The sequence below is a fragment of the Nicotiana tabacum genome, chromosome 20 (assembly GCF_000715075.1).
Source record: "Nicotiana tabacum cultivar K326 chromosome 20, ASM71507v2, whole genome shotgun sequence".
Taxonomy (NCBI): domain Eukaryota; kingdom Viridiplantae; phylum Streptophyta; class Magnoliopsida; order Solanales; family Solanaceae; genus Nicotiana; species Nicotiana tabacum.
In genome coordinates, this window is record NC_134099.1 from 155,528,137 (window position 1) to 155,548,274 (window position 20,138).

Sequence of the window (20,138 nt, forward strand, 5' to 3'; positions counted from 1 at the left end):
ACATATAAATTTATATTTCGCATTGAAAATATTAGGTGCAGATAAACTCAACCCGGTGCATAATTTACGTTCGCCCTTACTTTTAAGTTGTCAAGTCGGAAAAGTATGACACCTTTGAAGCATACGTGTCAAAACCAGCAACAACTGTCACTTGCTAGGTGTAAAGCGAATGCATGCAATTCCACTTGGTTTATATAATCCAATGCTCAAATGGATGCACTATGCCACGAAGTTCTTGAGCTGATCTCTTTGTGTTTTTCTTCACATTTCTTGTTTATTGTCACGCTTTTGGTATTTTCTTGGAGTTTTTAAGTACCAAAGGGTAGTTTGAAAAGTTGCTGCAGTTTGAGATTTTGGTGAAATGGCGACGGCTGCAGTAACGGGGATTGATCGGAATGCGGCGTTATCACCGGAGGCGCCGCTTGCTCCGGTGACTATTGAACGGAAAGTTAGAACTGACTTGGAAACTTCTATTCCAAAGCCTTGTAAGCTGGCTTTTTCTCTTCTGATTAATGTGGGAATTTTTGTGTTTGCAAATGAAGATTTAACTCATATCCACAGATGGTGTAATGTAAATGCAATTTAACTTGTTGTTAAAGGTCATTAGTCTTATTTTTTTGAGTTGGTAATTCCACTTTTCTTGATAATTTGCCTGCAAACCTTTTAAGTAACACTTTAGAGTTGTTAAAATATACTCCCTCCGTTCCGTTTCTATTTTCTTTTTAGTCCGTGCCAAAAAATGACTCATTTTCTTATTTGGAAATAATTTACCGTTATCCAATAATTTATAACCACATAAAATATATGTGCTTCATTTTACACCATAACTTAAAAAGTCTTCTCTTTTAGCCAAATAGATTCATATAAATTGAAACGGAGGGATTAACAGTTTAGAGTGTTGACAACATAATGCTTAATAGCTTTTTAAAATTATGATATGTGCATATTTCTTTTAGAATAGATTACCGGGGCTGATCTACAAGGTGAATTTTGGTTTCACCTGAATTTAGTAGCTTTTGTCCATATATATTAAATATCAACCCTGACATGTTTATTATTGTATATTAACCTGAGGTCATTTGTATATTAAGTTAAATTATGGTATATTGGCATGACTTCAATTATATATTAAGTTGAGTTCGCTGTAGGAACCCATAATCTATACGGATCTACGGAATAGAACATGGCTTGGGTGACTCTCTTTTAGTTGATCAACTACTTGTTGATGCAATGCGGTTTGGAAAACATTTGAAATTGAGGTTTGGAAAATAGACTTTTTGAAGTTGAGTTTGGCAAATATGTATTTGAATAGTAGCAATCTTTTGAGGATTTAAGTCTGAAATTTGAGAGTAAAAGTTGAAGACCTAAAAAAATTTCACCCGAAATAATACACCATCGAACCACAACTTCAAAACATTTGACTTGGAAAAAGATTGCAACTTGGAACCACTCTGTCGAAATACTTATGTATCGATGTAGCCTCGTTGAGGTAGAGTTTCTAATTAGCAGAATTATTGATTGAAGGGAGAAATAGAACTTCTTGCCTTTGCCTAGCTACTCTCTCTTCTTCTAAAAGTGGAAAAGTTTTATTAACTTTTTTTTGGATGTTCAACATCTGATTCAGACTTTAATTAGTAAATTTGTTAGTTTGGAGTACCACGTATTGTGTAAGTATGGAATTTTGCTTAAAGATTGTTATTATAGTATAATAATATAATGTTTAAAGATGTGATATGTATATTCAGATCTGGCAAGGGGATTAGTGGCTCCTGATATGGAGCATCCCCATGGAACTCCTGGCCACAGGCACCACGGTTTGAGCGTTATGCAGCAACATGTTGCCTTCTTCGATCAGGATGAGAATGGCATTATTTACCCATGGGAAACTTACTCGGGTAATCAGCTTATTTCGAAATTCGTCTAAACGCAAATTTAATTTTAATGTAGACAAGTAACTATATGCCGTCGCCTAAAAATTGCATTGTGTAGCTAGCTCAATTTTAATATATATATATATATGTGTGTGTGTTGAATCACTTTGACGTCTTCGTATATTTATTTTTTTATATTGTGACACCCTTAGTAAAAATTCTGGCTATGCTACTGGCTTTATGAGATTATAGTTGTTGAAAACATATTGTATGCAGTCAGTGGCGGAGCGTCGACACCCCTTAGCCGGAAAATTGCACTATATTGTTAGATAATTTTTTTTTATTTTATGTATATTTACTACACGTTGACTCTTTTTGATTTTTTGATGTATCTAATTATTTATATTTTGACATTCGTTGATGAAATTTCTGGCTCCGCCCCTGTATGCAGCTACACTCTAGTGTTATGTGATTAATCCACTTGGTGATCCGTAATTCAGTCTCTCGGATAACTCTTTTTCAGATGTCGAATTCAGGGGATATTAGCATTGGCTAGGCTGTATTACTATCTGTTTATCGCTCGTTACACTAGTGAAAAATTTATTTCGAGTACTTTAAGCAGGTAAGGATCTGGTTTATTGAGCTTTTCTACAGGGAAAATGTGTCATCTATAGCATTCAGACTTAACATTTAACTATGTTCAGTTCAAGAATTTAGTTCATTCAGCAGATATCCTCGATGATGTGATTCATTAACTATCCAAAGTGTATGTATGTGGTATCTGATGGAGTTTAATCTGAAACCTGCCTCTGCTCCTTCCTTTTCATTTTAAACAGGACTTCGTCAAATTGGTTTCAACATGATAGCATCTCTTATAATTGCCATTGTCATCAATGCTGCTTTGAGTTATCCTACTTTACCGGTAAGTTAATCTGTCCTGAGATATGTTAAGACTATTTTCTATTTTTTCCCCGATGTATATCCTGTCTTCACTTACTCCGACTAGGTTGGAACTGAGACATAATTATTGTTGTTGTGTGTATACTCTCTTCAATAAAGCGATATTCGATGTGACTCTGCAGGGGTGGTTTCCCTCTCCATTTCTCCCAATATATATCCATAATATACATAAGTGCAAGCATGGAAGTGATTCTCACACGTACGACAGAGAGGGAAGGTTAGTATATTACATGTTTACAATCCCTCTTTAAGTCTTTTTCTGACATCTTTTGGAAGTCAAGTTGATGATTTTCGTTTATCTGGTCACCTCCTATAGGTATTTCCCAGTGCATTTTGAGAACATTTTTAGCAAGTATGCTCGCACGCTGCCTGATAAGCTTACTCTTGGAGAACTCTGGGACATGACTGAAGGCAACAGGGAGTCGTTCGACCTTTTTGGCTGGTAATTCTTGATGCTCCAATGCTCTCTTTTTAACTCGCACGCCCTAGTACTACTGTCTCAATTGAACCTTCCCTCTGACCTCTATATTTTGAACATCGATGTCTTTCTCAATCTTTTGTTTGGTGTGTAAATGTGCAGGATTGCATCCAAACTAGAGTGGGGAATTCTGTATGTTCTTGCTAGAGATCAGGATGGTTTTCTATCTAAAGAAGCGATAAGGCGATGTTTCGACGGAAGTTTGTTCGAATATTGTGCCAAGATACAAATGGAAGCTGAAGGATGGTTGAAGGAAGAATAGTTGGAATGTGAAAATGTAGATGGATGCTCCTACTAAAAAATGTTGGGTTAAGAGTATATAAAGCATTGTAATAAGCAGGGCAATAGCCTGGAATTGAACTTGTATTTTGCCATGTTTTTCTAAGTCTTTGTACTAGAATTGGTCTTGCCTAGTGTCTAATCGTTGTAAAGATTGTCTATAAAAAATGAATCCAGTAGTCCTAAATACTTGATTAATTCTATGTTACAATGTTCACTTGTTTGGTTCTTGAAGTATGTTAATGGCATGTAATAACCTTAACCTCAAGGCGTAGTAAAACATAATACCTATTTACAGAATAATTTTCGAGCGAAGGGTGTTAATTGACAGCCCTTAGATAAGAGTGGCTTTGCGCCTTTGCCTTTACCAAGCATGCAGGGTTATTTAATTGATTTAAAGATCTTTTTTTATATTTTATTAGAAAGCTTTTGTAGCATGAACCACTTTTTCCATCCAAGTATGCATAGTGTTACGGACATCAAATGTATATAGCGTGAATAAGTCACAACTATTATACCAAAAATTATGACAGCCACCAAATAATAAATAAGACAATAAAGCAACAATAAAGAGAACACCAGAATTTACAAGGTTCGTCTAATTTTGCCTACTCCTCGGACACAACCAATATTTTATTCCACTCCAAAAATATAAGTGAAATAATATTAAAGAGAAAAGATACATGCCTTAAACAGATGAGAAGGCAAATGAGAGGTGTGTTTAAATCCTAAACATTAGGCCTTCTTTTATAGGGAGAAAATCCCCCCCAAACTCAAGAGCCCACCGATGTGGGACAAAGAATTTACCAAACTTCAACAAATCTCCACCTTGGCAAAACCACATCTTCAATTTTCTCTCAATAACAAATTTCAAATTTTTGATTGTGTCTAAATCTTCAATCTTCAGTGTTCAATAATGTTGATCAAATCCAAATAATGTTGAAACTTGATCGCAGTCACCACCTTTGTCAGCATATCAGCAGGATTCTCCGTAGTATGAATTTTCTTCACCGTGACTCCTCCTTCTTCTATGATTTCTCGTACGAAATGATACCGAACATCAATATGATTCGTCCTTGCATGATAAACTTGGTTCTTCGCTAATTGAATAGCACTTTGACTATCACAAAAAATTGTGATACCTTTTTGTTCAACACCAAGCTCCTTTAGCAATCCTTGAAGCCAAATTGCCTCCTTCACAGCCTCTGTAATAGCCATGTACTCTGCCTCTGTTGTAGACAAAGCAACTGTTGACTGCAAAGTAGACTTCCAACTAACTGGTGCCTTTGCAAAAGTAAACACATAACCAGTAGTTGATCTTCGTTTGTCCAGATCACCCGCAAAATCTGAGTCACAATATCCAACTACAGACTGATTGTCTTCCTGCTCAAAAACTAACCTGACATCTACAGTATTATGAATATACCGTAGAATCCACTTCACAGCTTGCCAATGCTCCTTCCCTGGATTGTGCATATATCTGCTAATAACTCCAACACCTTATGAAATGCCAGGCCTTGTGCAAACCATTGCATACATCAAGCTACCAACAGCATTTGCGTATGGTACCTTTGACATATACTCTCGCTCAGTTTCATCCATTGGCGACATAGTGGTACTTAGCTTAAAATGGGAAGCAAGTGGAGTACTAACTGGCTTAGTCTTGTCATCTATGCCAAAACGTTGAAGTACTTTCAAATATTCCTTTTGAGATAAACAGAGTTTCTTTGAACGTCTATCTCTAATTATCTCCATGCCAAGAATTTTCTTTGCCTCACCCAAATCCTTCATCTCGAACTCCTTCTTCAGTTGAATCTTCAACTTATCAATTTCTTCCGAATTCTTGGAAGCTATCAACATATCATCAACATATAGGAGAAGATATACAAAGGAACCATCTTTAAGCTTGTGCAAATACACACAATGATCGTATTTGCTTCTCTTGTACCCTTGCCGCAACATAAACTCGTCAAATCGCTTGTACCATTGTCTAGAAGATTGTTTCAATCCGTACAACGATTTTTCAAGTTTGCACACCATATTTTCTTTTCCAGCAACTTTGAATCCTTCTGGCTGAGTCATGTAGATTTCCTCCTCCAAGTTTCCATGTAAAAACGCAGTTTTTACATCCATCTGAACTAGTTCCAAATCCAATTGTGCTACCAAAGCCAACATAATTCTAATGGAGGAATGTTTTACAACTAGAGAAAACACTTCATTGTAATCAATTCCCTCCTTTTGAGCATATCCTTTGGCCACCAATCTTGCTTTGTAGCGAACATCTACTTGGTTAGGAAATCCTTCCTTTCTTTGCAAATACCCATTTGCACCCAATTGCTTTATTTCCCTTCGGGAGATTGGCCAATCTCCATATATGCTTCTGATGAAGGGACTGTATTTCATCATTCATGGCAATCCTCCACTTATCTTCTTCTGAACTTTGGACAGCATCTTTATAAGTGGTAGGAACATCATCAGCTACAATTGAGGTTGCACAAGCAACCGTCTCTATGAGACGAACAGGTTTCGTTATTGTTCTTTTTGGCCTGCTGGTTGCTATTGATTCAAGTTGTTGTTGAGGTTCCTGAGTTGGAATCTCCTCTACTGGCTCTCCTTCCAGAGGGTAATCTTCATTTGTTTCCTCCTCTGCTTCTTGTATAGGAAAAATAAATTTTCCCTTAAACTCCACCTGCTTAGAAGCACCTTCATTTTGTTTGGTATCTTCTGTTACCTTATTTACCATACCAGATTCATCAAAGGTAACATCCCTGCTAAATATTACTTTCTTTGTCATAGGACACCATAAGTGATATCCTTTGACTCCAGAAGTAATTCCCATAAAAATAGCCTTCTTTGCCCTTGGATACAATTTTGACTTTGTCACATGATAATATGCAGTTGAGCCAAACACGTGCAAAGAGTCATAATCTACAGCAGGCTTTCCATACCATTTTTCAAATGGTGTCTTGCCATCAATAGCAGCAGATGGTAGATGATTAATGAGGTGGCATGCATATGTAATTGCCTCAGCCCAAAATTCTTTGCCCAAGCCAGCATTGGACAACATACACCGTACCTTCTCCAGCAAGGTCCGGTTCATACGTTCTGCCACTCTATTCTGTTGTGGTGTATGTCTAACAGTGAAGTGTCGGACGATGCCATCATTTTCACAAACCTTATTGAAATGATCATTTTTGTATTCACCTCCATTGTTTGTGCGAATACACTTGATCCTCCTGCCTGTTTGATTCTCCACCATCGTCTTCCATTTGAGAAAAATTCCCAGCACTTCATCTTTGCTTTTCATTGTATACACCCACACTCTTCGGGAAAAATCATCAACAAAGGTTACAAAATAGTGCTTCCCACCCAATGAAGGTGTTTTGGAAGGACCCCAAACATCAGAGTGTACATAATCCAAAATGTCTTTAGTATTATGGATCGCTGTACCAAATTTAACCCTTGTTATTTCCCTTTGACACAATGCTCACAAAACTCTAAGTTGCAAGCCTTTACTCTTTTTAACAATCCTTGATCTGATAGAGTTTTCAAGGATTTTCCTCCAACATGTCCCAGGCGCATATGTCATAGCTTGGTTGCTTCTGCCTCTTTGTCGTCACTGGATGTCACTGTCGCTGTCCCAATAACTGTACTGCCACGATTGCAGTACATATTATTATTCTTCCGATTAGCCTTCATTACCACTAGTGCACCGGAGCATACTCTCATCACTCCATTTTCTGCAATGATTTTGAACCCTTTTGATTCTAGGGCTCCTACAGAGATGAGATTCTTCTTCAAATCCAGTACAAATCGAACATCTGTTAATGTTCTGATCATTCCATCATGGTTCCTTAGTCGTATTGAACCAATGCCATATGAGGTAAGAGGGTTGTTATCCGCTGTGTGGATGTCTCCATATTTTCCTTCTTGAAATTCCACAAACCAGTCCCTGTTGGGACACATATGATAGCTACAAGCCGAGTCTATCAACCATATGTCTGATGATGTTGATGACTCTATTGTAACAAATGAGAAGTCTGAATCATCACAATCATACATTTGAATCCATAATGGCCTTTCCATTGTTATGTTTGGCCTTATTCTTCAACTTCGAACAGTCTTTCTTCCAGTGCCCTTTTTCTCGACAAAAGGCACATTCATCTTTGCTGGGTCTGGATCTTGACTTGGATCTTCTCTTCTTTGTCCTCGTTTGATTTTGAGGACGACCCCTCACAAATAGTGCTTCTCTTTCTCCGCCCTTCTGATTTTCTCGCTTTCTTTGTTCATAGCTGTACAAAGCCGAACAAACTTCTCTGAGAGAAACTTCGTCATTTCCATGGAGTAGAGTAGTTTCAAGGTGCTTGTACTCATCAGGAAGTGACGCCAACAACATCAAGGCCAAGTCACCATCATCATAAGTTGTATCCATATTTTGCAAATCTGTGACCAACTTATTGAAACTGGTGATATGTTCATTCATCGTGGTACCAGGAACATAGGTGAAGTGAAACAGTCTCTTCTTCATGTACAATTTATTTTGACTATTTTCCTTCAAAAATTTATCCTCCAGTGCTTTCCATAATTTACTTGCAGAAGTTTCCTTTGTGTATGGATATTTCTGCTCTCTAGCAAGGAAGGATCGAATGGTACCGCAAGCAACACGGTTGATAATTTTCCAATCTTCTTCTCCAATAACATCTGGTCTCTTTTCTTCAATGGCAAGATCTAGCCCTTGTTGAAAAAGGACATCTAGAACCTCGCCTTGCCACATCTCAAAATGCCCGGACCCGTCAAAAATTTCTACCGCAAATTTTGCATTTGACACAATTCTTGTCATAAGCGAAGATGTCAATGATGACGTATTGTTGACACTTGATGTAGATTCTTCTTGTTTATTGTCTCTCATATTTGACACAAATATTATTTAATAGCTGACGACACAAATCAAGATTATTTCCTTTCTGATGTAGAAGATCAGACTAAGCTGCAACCACAGAGCATACTCAAACAGAACCTTGACTCAGTTACCAAGATAAATCTTTTCTGATGTGAAAGATCATACTATGCTGCAACCACAGAGCATACTTAGACAGTATCTTGGCTCTGATACCAATTGTTGCGGAAGCCAAATGTATATAGTGTGAATAAGTCACAACTACTATACCAAAAATTATGACAGCCACCAAATAATAAATAAGACAATAAAGCAACAATAAAGAGAACACCAGAATTTACGAGGTTCGGCTAATTTTGCCTACTCCTTGGACACAACCAATATTTTATTCCACTCCAAAAATACAAGTGAAATAATACTAAAGAGAGAAGATACAAATGCCTTAAATAGATGAGAAGGCAAATGAGAGGTGTGTTTAAATCCTAAACATTAGGCCTTCTTTTATAGGGGGAAAATCCCCCCCAAACTCAAGAGCCCACCGATGTGGGACAAAGAATTTGCCAAACTTCAACAAATACGACTATTAAGGTGAAAAGACAGGATGTATTTCGGCGAAATGCTTTGGATTCTAGGAGGACTATAATGAGGAGGATGACAGACCCACTCACGACAATAAGACAAGTAGGGTCGGAGAGGATAGTGTGCATGCAAATTTTACTCTTACCTTGTGAAGGTAGAGAATTTGTTTTCGATAAATCCTCGGTAATTTTGGTAGTTTGTATGTAGATGTTATTCTTACTTTGTGAAGATAGAAAGGTTGTTCCATTTTGGTAGTTTGTATGCAGACGTTATTCTTACTTTGTGAAGATAGAAAGATTGTTTCTGATAGATCTTCGACAACTTGGCGTTACTATATATATAATTAACAGCTCAATTAGATAAGATATTTCTAAAGCAAGGACTGCGGATCATTTCAGTTCTTATATATATTGTAAGAGAAAGTATACATATAATTAACATGACTAGAACAAGTACAAACACAACTTTATCCAAGTTGGCAACTCATCAAAGCTAATAAAAATGCAAGTGATTTGACAAGAATGCAACTTGTGATAGTACAGATTTACAAAATTTACATCTCTTCACTATGATATTCATTGAATTATTACTAGACTTCAATGTTGAAATGACCCACATTATACTAAATTGCTGTTTGAAAACTACACAAATTAAAGCTGCCTGATGAAACCCAAGATTGGTGGTTGAAGTATTTGCTAATTATTGAAGTTATTTACACCAATGGGTATGTGCAATGATATCCTATAACTTCACCAGTTCCATCTTGATTTTTTTCACCACCAGACCTAACTTCAACCAAAAAAATATAACTCGTTAGCAAAAGACAATGGAATTACAACTTATACAGTCAAATTTCTCTATAACAGCTACATTTATTCTGATATATTTTTATTGCTATAGTGAAGTGATGTTGTTATAAGAAGAATTAACCCAATAGCCGCTCGCTTAATCTCTTAAATAGAAATAGCCGGCTGATGTATATAATATGTATATAATTCATGTATATATATATATATATATATATATATATATATATATATATATATATATATATATATAATCAATGTATAATCTATGTATACCGGCTAGAAAAAGTAAATATTGAATCTGACCGGCCGGTTATTTATGTAACAATCTCTTGTTATAAAGGACATGTTATAACATAACATAAAAAATCGATTGTCAGAAAAAACCCGGCTCTATAGTGAATGGTTATTATATAGGGATGTTATTATAGAAAAGTCTGACTGCAAAAGGAAACAAAAAAAAGCAGATTAAAGATAGTTTTTGGAGAGTACTTGTTCAGCTGAGGAATTCATTAGTGCAACTGGCCATCTGTGCAATACAGAGGGGGGCAAATATCATAAGGACTGTTAGATGAGTGGCAATTGGAAGTGAAAATCCGACCATTATTATCATGTCCTGAAGAAGTAATCATATTAGGATCATGATGGTATAAATGATTGAGTTTTACATCTTCTTTTGTGTCATCTTCATGTGTACCACAAGAAGTTGTCTTATTAGCTTCCCCAAATTCATCATTCTTTGCAAATCTTCCTCTCACCCTTGGCCTACTGTCTGCTAATGTTTTCCTGCATGCATACTGCAAAATTTGGATCCAAAAATCAGACTCGTTAGCAAATGCTGATTAAGTTATATACACTGACAGTAAGAAGAATAATTTATCTATCAGCACTATGTAACTGATTATAGCAAATTCTTACTTTATTTTCAAGGTTACCATAACAAACTTGATATGAAAAGTGACCCGTTCTTGATGGTGTAAAGAACTTATATATATATTGTCAGTCTTATAAAAGAAGATGCAGACCTTGATTTTCTTGCTGAAATTCCTTTCGTTTCGTTTCTTCATGTATCTATTAATCTTCTCCCTCCTCTCCTCAGGAGAGCATTTGACAACATTATTACTGAAGGAAGGATCATCCAAATTTGTTATATCTGATGCCAACGGGTTAGAACATCCGGTAGCACTAACCAAATGTTGACTCTCATTGCTGAGTGCCTGCACGATTAAAATTTATAACAAAAACTTTATAACATTGAATATAACAAGGGGTGTACAAACCGAACCGGAAAACCGCACCAAACCGAAAAGTCAAACCAAACCGATTAAAAAACTCGACTAGGTTTGGTTTGATTTGATTTGGTATTGAGTAAAAAAACCCGAACCAAACCGACATATAAATATATAATTTTTATATATACTTTGAAGATTTTATATAGAATTTTCTTTAAAAAATGTTTAGAAATATTTGGGATTCTCTTGCGGGATATAATATTTAATAGTATATGAAGTGCTCCATATTTATTAACCTTAAATAATGGGTTGTATGATCACTTTCTCATCAAGTATTACTGAAATGCGTCAATCTGTTTGTTCTTCTATATTCATATCGCATGTTAAGATCTATTAAATTGTTATATCTTTTCGGATGTGAAGTGATAATTATTATTTAGCTATCATATTGATTTTTATGTTTAATTACTAAATTCGGTTAACCTTAAAAGTTTGCATCAACGAAATATTATTGTCAGGCGATTAAAAAAATAACTATTATGTGTTACTAAGAAAATTTTCTTATAAGAATATTTTAATAGGTAATATATTTGTCAATTTTTTTATATTTTTACTAAACATATATTTATTTATCAAAAATTTAATAAAGTAAGATTGAAAGAATATTTAAGTAACAAAAAACCCGAAAAACCCGAAAAATCCGACAAAACCGAATCAATCCAAACCGATATAGTTGGTTTGATTTGGTTTTGATAAAACCCGAACTAACTCGGTCCATGTACACCCGTAAATATAACTATAACAAAAGCTAGAGCTAGCTTCAACGTTAGAACTATCTTTTATCGTATTAACTTAACTCACTATAACAGTACCTGAAGCTCATTAGAGCAGTTATAAACTCTTGGCAAGGCATCAGGGCAGAATAATCTACCATTGTCTCCTTGATATTCCAATTCTTGTACTTGTGGAAACTCAGCACCGAAAAACAAGCCACCTCCTGTAGTGGCAGCAGCAAGTATTGCTGAAGATTCAGCAACAGGCATGGTGGGATTTGAGTTTAAAGGTAAGTAGTTTGCGAGCGTAGGATCAAGAAGAGGACAAGAAGGAGAAGAAGAAGAAGTAGGAACTCGCATATAAGAAGGAACTGATGACAACGATTCCTCTTCGTATATATGTCCTAATGGAGGTCCCATAAGTGGAACAATAGGTGGAGGATGATCAGGAGGATACTGAGAAACATCGGTTACTTTGATATGTTGATTGTTGAGAGAATTAATGTCGAATAGTTCTTGTTGAGGATTAAGTAAATGATGAGGGATTGAGAAGTTCGCGTCTTGTGTGAACTCAATTGAAGCTGAAATATCATTCTCAATTTGATCTTCTTGAGAATCAAATATTATTGAGAGAGCGTTGTTGTTAATGTTGTTGTTGTCGTTGTTGTTGTTGTTGTTGTTGTTGTTGGTTCGTGAAGGGCTAATATTAGATGTAACTGTGGTGATGTTGGTTTCTTCATTCTTCTCAATAGTGTTATTGAATTTGTTCATGTCAAGATTGGTTGAATATGAACTCTGTTCCTCATAGCTGCAACAATTTGAGCTAGAAGCAACTTCTGAATTCTGTACATTTGGAAACAACTCAGACTCACAGAAATTCAGAATTTGATCACTGAGAGGGCTCGACATCTCTTCCTGCGAGAAAAAAAAACAATTAAAGACTCTGTCACAATTTTACATCTCATTTTTCTTTACTAAAACCTAAAAAGGACCCTAATTTGCAGCATCTTTCTTCTATCTTTTTTCTTGATAGAATAGAATCAAAACTCTTACGTATGTTAGTTAGTAATCATCTTTTCCCGACTAAAATACATGAATGGTGTGCTATTTCCGAGGTAACAGAATACGAGAGATGCCTAACACTCCTCCTAAAATTATTTGCATCTAAAGACAATCTAAAATGGCAGTCCGGTGCACTAAGCTCCCGCTATGTGCGGGATCCAAGGAAGGGTCAGACCACAAGGGTCAATTCTACGTACGAAGCTTTACCCTGCATTTTTACAAGAGGCTATTTTTACGGCTCGAAGTCGTGACCTCTGGTCACATGACAATCTAAAAAACACGAATTATATATCAAGAGAATAAGCATCGTGTCATTGGAACCTAATTTCCAAACATGAAAAAATACATGAACTTGTGCTTCATGTGACATATGGGATCTGAAAATGGTATGCAAATGAAAACAAGAATTGGATAGCAAAAAAGCAAAGAATATGGAAGTTCATGGCATGTGACCTTTGGTGCAAGATTGAGTTAAAATACTCCAAATTCAGACAAACAATGGGAACTTTAGTAGCACTAATATCCCATTATTATTAGCATGTGAAGTGCTCCATTGCAATAAAGTTCATCTCCTCCAAGTCTGCCTAGGAACCAAAGAAAGAATCATTTTACATTGTAGGAAAACTTAAGCAATACACTTGAAAAGCTAAATATTCCATTATAATTCAAAATGGAAATAATTTGGAAGAGGGACTAACATTGCTAGGGGTGATCTACATAGTAATATTTTTAAGTAACTCGAAAAAAGAAAAATAAGAATCTGATTTGGAGTAAAACCACTATAAATGTAAAGTTAAAATTCAGCAAAAAAAAATTGAAAGAAAACAAAAAAAAATAATTTAATGATCTAGTTCAAGATCTCAAACCGTTATAAGAGGAAAAGGCGGACTATATAATAAAAAAGAAGAGAAAAAACAGCATTCAACTCTCAACCCCCCATGTTAATAGAATTAAGTTGAATCTTGTCTGGTAATATTATACCATAATTATAACAAATTAATTACTAACTCATAAACAAGGCAAAAACAACATTAGTGTAAACAAGGTGGATACATGCTCAAAAAGAAGTGTGAGAAAATAAGATATGTACAATAGAAAGCTGATGTTCTTGAGTATTAGCCATGTTCTTCAACATTATTGTTTTTCTTCTTCTTCTGGAAAAAATAATCTCTTTTTAATTTTTGTTTTGAAAAAGATATATTTATTGGATTGTAAATCGGCCCCATGAACTGATCAAAGCTTTAGGCAAAGAACATGAAAACCATTGTTTGTTTTCATGAAACTGTGGTTGCCATTTTTCATCTTACCTTAAGGAAATGCAAGTTTTGAACCAATGGAAGAGAGAATTCCATGCAAGAAAATAGGAGAGAGAGAGAGAAGTTTGAAAACAGAGAGATTGGTTTGAGGACAAGGAGGTATAATATGAAGAATTTTGGATTTGGTTTTGGGGGGGGGGGGGGTGGAGGGGGGGTATGGGGTAACTAGAAATAGAAAGTTAGTTATATAGGTACATGTTTGACCGTACAATGTAGTCACACCTAGGTTGTCGGTGGGCCATTCAGTTTGTGGTGACACGTGGAGGCCTGTTGTTTAATGACTTGGTTAAGTAATCGTACTATTTTACATGACTTGTACTTTGCTCAAATTAAGTTGACCTTAGGTTCGTTTTATAGCAGGTTCTCTAGCATCAACACAACATTACTACGACTGTGTAACTAGCTAGAAGTTAGGACTATGCCAATCTTAATTAAAGATTTCAAGTTTGAGCCTTAAGTTGTTGGAGTTACTACACGCCAGACCCAAATTGAAGAAGGCCCAACTTAATATTATGGCTATATTGTACATTTATTTATGTATGTAGTCTGGATTGGACTTAAGCCCAAAGTAGTAATTTCCGGGTCATATATATAAGTAGTAGAGGTTTCTAGAAACAGCAGAACTATTCATTCTATTTTCTGATACAATAAGAAAAGAGTTCTCTCTTCGTTCATTCCAATACAAGCTCTAGATACAAATTGATTCAAGCCAATCTTGTTTCACACATTAACATGGTATCAGAGCGATGATTCTGTTTCATTTCACGCTGCCGGTTCGTCCGATCTTAGCCTTGTTCATTTTTGTTCAAGTTTCATGGGTTCTCCAGAATTTCGTCGGTTTTTTGGTTGCTTTCATCAATTTCTCGTTTTTCTGCCAAGGACTCTTTGGTTTGCTATTGGCTTTACTCCGAATTAACCTTCTACAATGTTCATGGCCTGTTTGAAGTCTTTTTCACTAAATGCTGGTTTTGAGTTCTTTTTCGTGAGCTAGGGTTTGTGACAATTGATACTGGTTTCTTCAGTCTTTCTCTGTTTGCGATTTTGAAGGCTGTAGTTCTTCCAGTCGCGAAGAACCTTTGGTATTGTGTTCTCCACTTCTTTTGTCCTTACATGCCTGATTTTTGTGGTGTTTTTTCTTGATGCTGTGATTACTTGTGCTTCTACATCATGGTTGTTGTGGATACCTCTGTTAGCTCTAGCAGCTCTAGCACTTATGTCTCAGATCCCTTAAATCCTCTTCATCTTTCATCTTCTGATGTCCATGGGATCTCTCTTGTTTCTAACCCTTTTTCTGGGACTGATTTTGGGGGTTGGCGAAGGAGTATGATCGTCTCCTTATCAACCAGAAACAAAATTGCCTTTATAGATGGGTCATGCCCTAGACCTGTTGATGACTCTCCTCAAATTAAACTGTGGGATAGGTGTAATAACATGGTCATTTCGTGGATGACTAGTTCCTTATCCCCTGACATTGCTGAGAGCGTCCAATGCTCAGAAACTGCTCAGAATATTTGGAACCATCTTAATAAGAGGTATGGGTCGGTTGATGGGACCAAAGTATTTGAATTAAAAAAGAATTGGCTTTCACTAATCAGGGTTCATTAGACATTGCTTCATATTTCAATAAGTTGAAGAAACTTTGGGACGAGTTGGCTTTCTTGCACTCTAAGTATGCCAATAGATGTAATTGTGGGGGTAGGTCTGAGGAGGAAGAGGAGAACAAACTCTATCAATTTCTCATGGGGTTGAACGACGCTTATGTTAGTGTCCGGAGTAATTTGCTCATGATGCAGCCTCTACCTTCTCTAGATAATGCTTACAATATTCTTCTCCAAGATGAAAGACAAAGACAAGTCAGTCCTAGTCCTCAGTTCAACAATGAATCAGCCTTTTTTAATGTCAACTTTCACAATTCTGTTAACAAACATTCAACAGCCAATCAACTTCCTATTACTCCAAAATAATATATTCGAAGAGTCAATTTTGATCAGAGAAAGTCCAATTTGGTGTGCAAATATTGCAAAAAACCTGGGCATCTCATTGAGAAGTGCTATAAACTTCATGGTTTTTCACCCAATTTTAAGTTCACCAAAGGGAAGAGAATTGCTAGGAATGTTGAAGTTCAGAACCTTGGTGTAAATTCTGATTCAACTAATCTTCCATCTGAGTGTCCTCCTGACTCTGGTTCATTGGTCCTTGGGCTAACTAAAGAACAATACACTCAATTGCTACACTTGTTGCAGCAGAATCATGTTTCTGATTCACCTACTCAATACGGTCTTATGGGTTCTGCCAATTTTGCTGGTATGGTTCCTTCCCCTGCATGTGTAGGTGTTAGTTATGGTGCATGCATGCTAACTAGAGTTAATGACTGCATTTGGATTATAGATTCTGGAGCCACAGATCACATGACTTTCTAATAGAGACCTTTTTTTTGACATTAAGCCTCTTGTTATTCCTTATCTAGTTACCCTTCCTAATGGCTACAAGGCCAAAGTCACTTGTACTGGCTCCCTGCACTTCTTATCTTTCACCTTGAATCATGTTCTCTATGTTCCTAGTTTTCACTACAATCTTATTTTTGTTTATAAACGTGTCTCATATTTGGATTGTGATCTTCTATTCAGCAAGTTTTCTTGTCTTCTCTAGGGCCCTTCACTGAAGAGGCCAGTGGAAGTTGGTAAAGTGGATCATGGTCTTTACAAGCTTCTGGTAGATGGTTCTTCTACTGTCTCTACTGTACTTACTTCCACTTGTGATTCTGATTCCGTTTCCAGTTGTAAATACCATTCTCCATTGTTTCCTGTATCCCATTGTACATACCAATCTGATGTCAATAAAATGGAGATTTTATGGCACAATCAATTAGGGCATATGCCTTTTAGTAGAATGAAAGACATTTCTGTTTTTCCTTGCAAATTCTCTAATAAACAACCTTTTGTTTGTTCTATTTGTTCTTTAGCTAGACAACCTAGGCTTCCTTTTCCAGATAGTTGCATTAAAACATCTTCTTCTTTCCAACTTGTCCATGTGGACACCTGGGGACCCTATAGCAGCCCTACTTATAATGGTTGCAAATACTTCTTCACCATTGTTGATGATTTACAAGAGCTACTTGGACTCATCTCATGGGTTCTAAGAGCAATGTTTTTCCTTTATTAAAAGCTTTTATAGCCATGGTACAAACACAATTTCATATAACAATTCAGTCAGTAAGAAGTGATAATGCTTTTGAATTAGGATCCAGTAATTCTGCAGTCAATTCTTTCTTGATAATGGTATTATTCATCTGACTTCATGCCCTCACACACCACAACAGAATGGTGTGGTGGAGAGGAAGCATAGGTATTTGCTGGAAACTTCTCGAGCTTTATTGTTTCAGTCCAAGTTACCAATCAGATTTTGGGGTAATTGTGTTTTGACTGCCACATATCTTATAAACAGGTTTCCCTCCAAATTGCTCAATGATAAATCCAGGTGGTTTGAAAAATGGTCTCGCGTGGATGATGTACCAGAGCCTAAGCTAAGAAGGCCAACAAAAAGACCCCATGTTCAAAACTTCAATGATAAAATCCAAGAACGATTGATCTGGGGAGAAAAGGAAAAGGGGTACAAAGCAACTATTCATGCCCTAAAAGAAAATCTAAGAAGCCTCAGTTTGGAGAAAGATTTGCAAGCACGAGAAGCCGAAGGCGAGAAAAAGAGTCTAGCTTGTGAGAATGAAAATCTTCATGCTCGATTCCAAAAAATGAAAAGAGTTTCTGAAACGCCAAAGAGGAGCTGGAAGGATCAAAAAACCATCGCCAATCTCTTTGAAAAAATGCAAGATTATGATTCCATTCTTGCGGAAAACGAAAGGGCATTGAGCAAAGCAAAAGAAAGGATCCAACAATTAAACGAAGAAGCCAGATCTAACAAGGAACGCCAAGATAGGCAATCCGAAAAAGACAAGGCACAATTCAAGAAGGAAAAAGACTATTAGATGCGATCAGAAGACCAGCTTCGTGCACAACTAGAAGAGGCAAGAAGATGCAACAGAGAACATCAACAAGCAGACCTCGACAGGGAAAGATCGCAAGCAAGATTGGAGCAGGCCAGACTCCGAGCTCTGTTAGAATCAGCTCTAGATCGTGAAAACCGTGTCAGAGATATAGCTACCACTCGTCAGCAGCAATTGCAAGACCAAGACCAACGTCTCCAAGGTTTCAGGGCACAAATCCACGACCTGGCAGTCTTCACATCTCAAAGATATGTAAACTGCCAAGGAATGGATTATAAAAGGTTTACAGAGCATGCGCCCACTTTTGCTCGTCATCTAGCAATGGAGTTGGAAAGGATGTATCGTACGCTGGGAGGCCATCCAGGTCAAGCCCCACATTGAGCAGATAATCCAATATTTGACAACAAAAGTGTAAAGTGGGGCATGTTGTGAGATGTTAAGAATTGTATCTTTTATTTTGATTTAAGTGTGTGTGTTTCAAGCCATTTTCTTAAAAGTTTTCAAATGTAATTCCATCTTTGTGTAATGAATAAAAGTGATTGCCTTTAGTCCGAACTACGCAAGGTCTGATTCATGTAAGGCATGATACGTAGGCAATCTCTAAGATTCGACCACCACGATAAAAGATATATATAATAAATAAAAGTGAATAACAATAAAAATTTCAAGAAAGCTGGGACGACACAAGCAGCCGAGCAAATGCATAATAGAAAGGGATTATTTGTCTAGGAGCATTGCATCTCAACGTGTGATTATATATGTGTTAAACTCTCAAAACTAACAAGTTTGTTCATTGTCAGAATTCAAGCAGTTAGTTTCCCTAAAGAGTATACTGGCATATTATCACTATCACACAAGATCAAAAGGACCAATACCCGAAAGTATGTCTATCCCAGATGTTGACACAGGTATGGAGCTAGAGGAGATGGATGTCGGGAAAATGAAAGAAGAGATGTTTAAGCTCAAGCAGCAAATGGCTGAGATGTACCAAGCATGGTCTACAGGACAGCTACCCCCATCTTACCCAAATAACCCTGCTCCATCAATGACCCAAACTCAGGATAATATCACCACTGAATTATCCCCAAACTTCCCCATTTACCAACACTACCGAAGCACCACCTCTCAGACACCGCAGTCTCCACCTCCGAAACCCGTTCCATATTTTCCTCCACCTATGACTCCTGTTTTCGTAGCACCTCCCCTTGCTATATTCCACAAATCTCCTAGTGAGCCTACATTCCAGGCCCAGGACAACCAATATTGCCCCCCGGAGCCCACCCTCAAAGCTTCCGAAATTCATTCAACTACTCCTCATTTTGATCTCCCAACCGAAATTGACAAGCCAACTAAAAATGTTGAACAAGAAGAGATGTTCAGGAAGGTCAAGAGTCTAGAACAATCGTTCAGAGACATGAGAGGATTAGGCGGGCAAGTCAGTGTAGCATACAAAGACTTATGCTTATTCCCCAATGTACAATTGCCAGTCGGTTTCAAGATGCCCAAATTTGACCTATACAGCGGGCACGGCGACCCAGTAGCCCACTTAAGGGGTTTCTGTAGCAAGATGCGAGGAGCTGGGGGAAAAGATGAATTATTAATGGCTTACTTCAGTCAAAGTTTAAGCGGATCAGCTTTGGAGTGGTATACACGCCAGGACCATGGGAGATGGTACACCTGGGATGACCTGGCACAGGCATTCGCATACCATTTCCAATACAATCTGGAAATCATCCCAGATCGATTATCTTTGACAAAATTTGAGAAGAAACATAATGAAAGTTTCAGAGAGTATGGTTTTCGGTGGAGAGAACAGGCAGCAAGAGTGGATCCTCCTATGAAGGAGAGCGAAATGGTAGACTACTTCCTCCAAGCCTTGGAACCG

General features: G+C 36.9%; 3 protein-coding genes across 5 annotated transcripts; 2 read left to right on the forward strand and 1 right to left on the reverse strand.

Moving 5' to 3' along the window:
- The first annotated feature begins 215 nt into the window (after nucleotides 1-215).
- LOC107793174 (peroxygenase-like) lies at nucleotides 216-3,786 on the forward strand. The gene is made up of 6 exons (XM_016615461.2): nucleotides 216-485; nucleotides 1,746-1,895; nucleotides 2,708-2,793; nucleotides 2,954-3,048; nucleotides 3,148-3,273; nucleotides 3,412-3,786. Exons 1-6 carry the CDS (start codon nucleotides 362-364, stop codon nucleotides 3,569-3,571), a joined length of 741 nt encoding a protein of 246 aa, XP_016470947.1. The 5' UTR covers nucleotides 216-361; the 3' UTR covers nucleotides 3,572-3,786.
- Nucleotides 3,787-9,557: 5,771 nt separating this feature from the next.
- Nucleotides 9,558-14,330, reverse strand: LOC107793171 (uncharacterized). Of its 3 annotated transcripts, none has more exons than XM_075240984.1 (6): nucleotides 14,245-14,330; nucleotides 13,391-13,521; nucleotides 11,975-12,790; nucleotides 10,896-11,087; nucleotides 10,363-10,667; nucleotides 9,558-9,849 (listed from the first exon to the last, which is right to left on the reverse strand). In XM_075240984.1, exons 3-5 carry the CDS (start codon nucleotides 12,782-12,784, stop codon nucleotides 10,383-10,385), a joined length of 1,287 nt encoding a protein of 428 aa, XP_075097085.1. In that variant the 5' UTR covers nucleotides 12,785-12,790; nucleotides 13,391-13,521; nucleotides 14,245-14,330; the 3' UTR covers nucleotides 9,558-9,849; nucleotides 10,363-10,382. The 3 variants fall into 3 exon arrangements, with proteins under 3 accessions (XP_075097085.1, XP_016470941.2, XP_016470942.2); XM_016615455.2 differs by having other exon boundaries at nucleotides 9,558-9,853; XM_016615456.2 differs by lacking the exon at nucleotides 14,245-14,330 and adding an exon at nucleotides 14,028-14,208 and having other exon boundaries at nucleotides 9,558-9,853.
- A 1,090-nt stretch (nucleotides 14,331-15,420) lies between these two features.
- On the forward strand, nucleotides 15,421-17,415 carry LOC142174617 (uncharacterized). The gene is made up of 4 exons (XM_075240446.1): nucleotides 15,421-15,735; nucleotides 15,849-16,106; nucleotides 16,338-16,580; nucleotides 16,903-17,415. Exons 1-4 carry the CDS (start codon nucleotides 15,421-15,423, stop codon nucleotides 17,413-17,415), a joined length of 1,329 nt encoding a protein of 442 aa, XP_075096547.1.
- The last annotated feature ends 2,723 nt before the right edge of the window (nucleotides 17,416-20,138 follow it).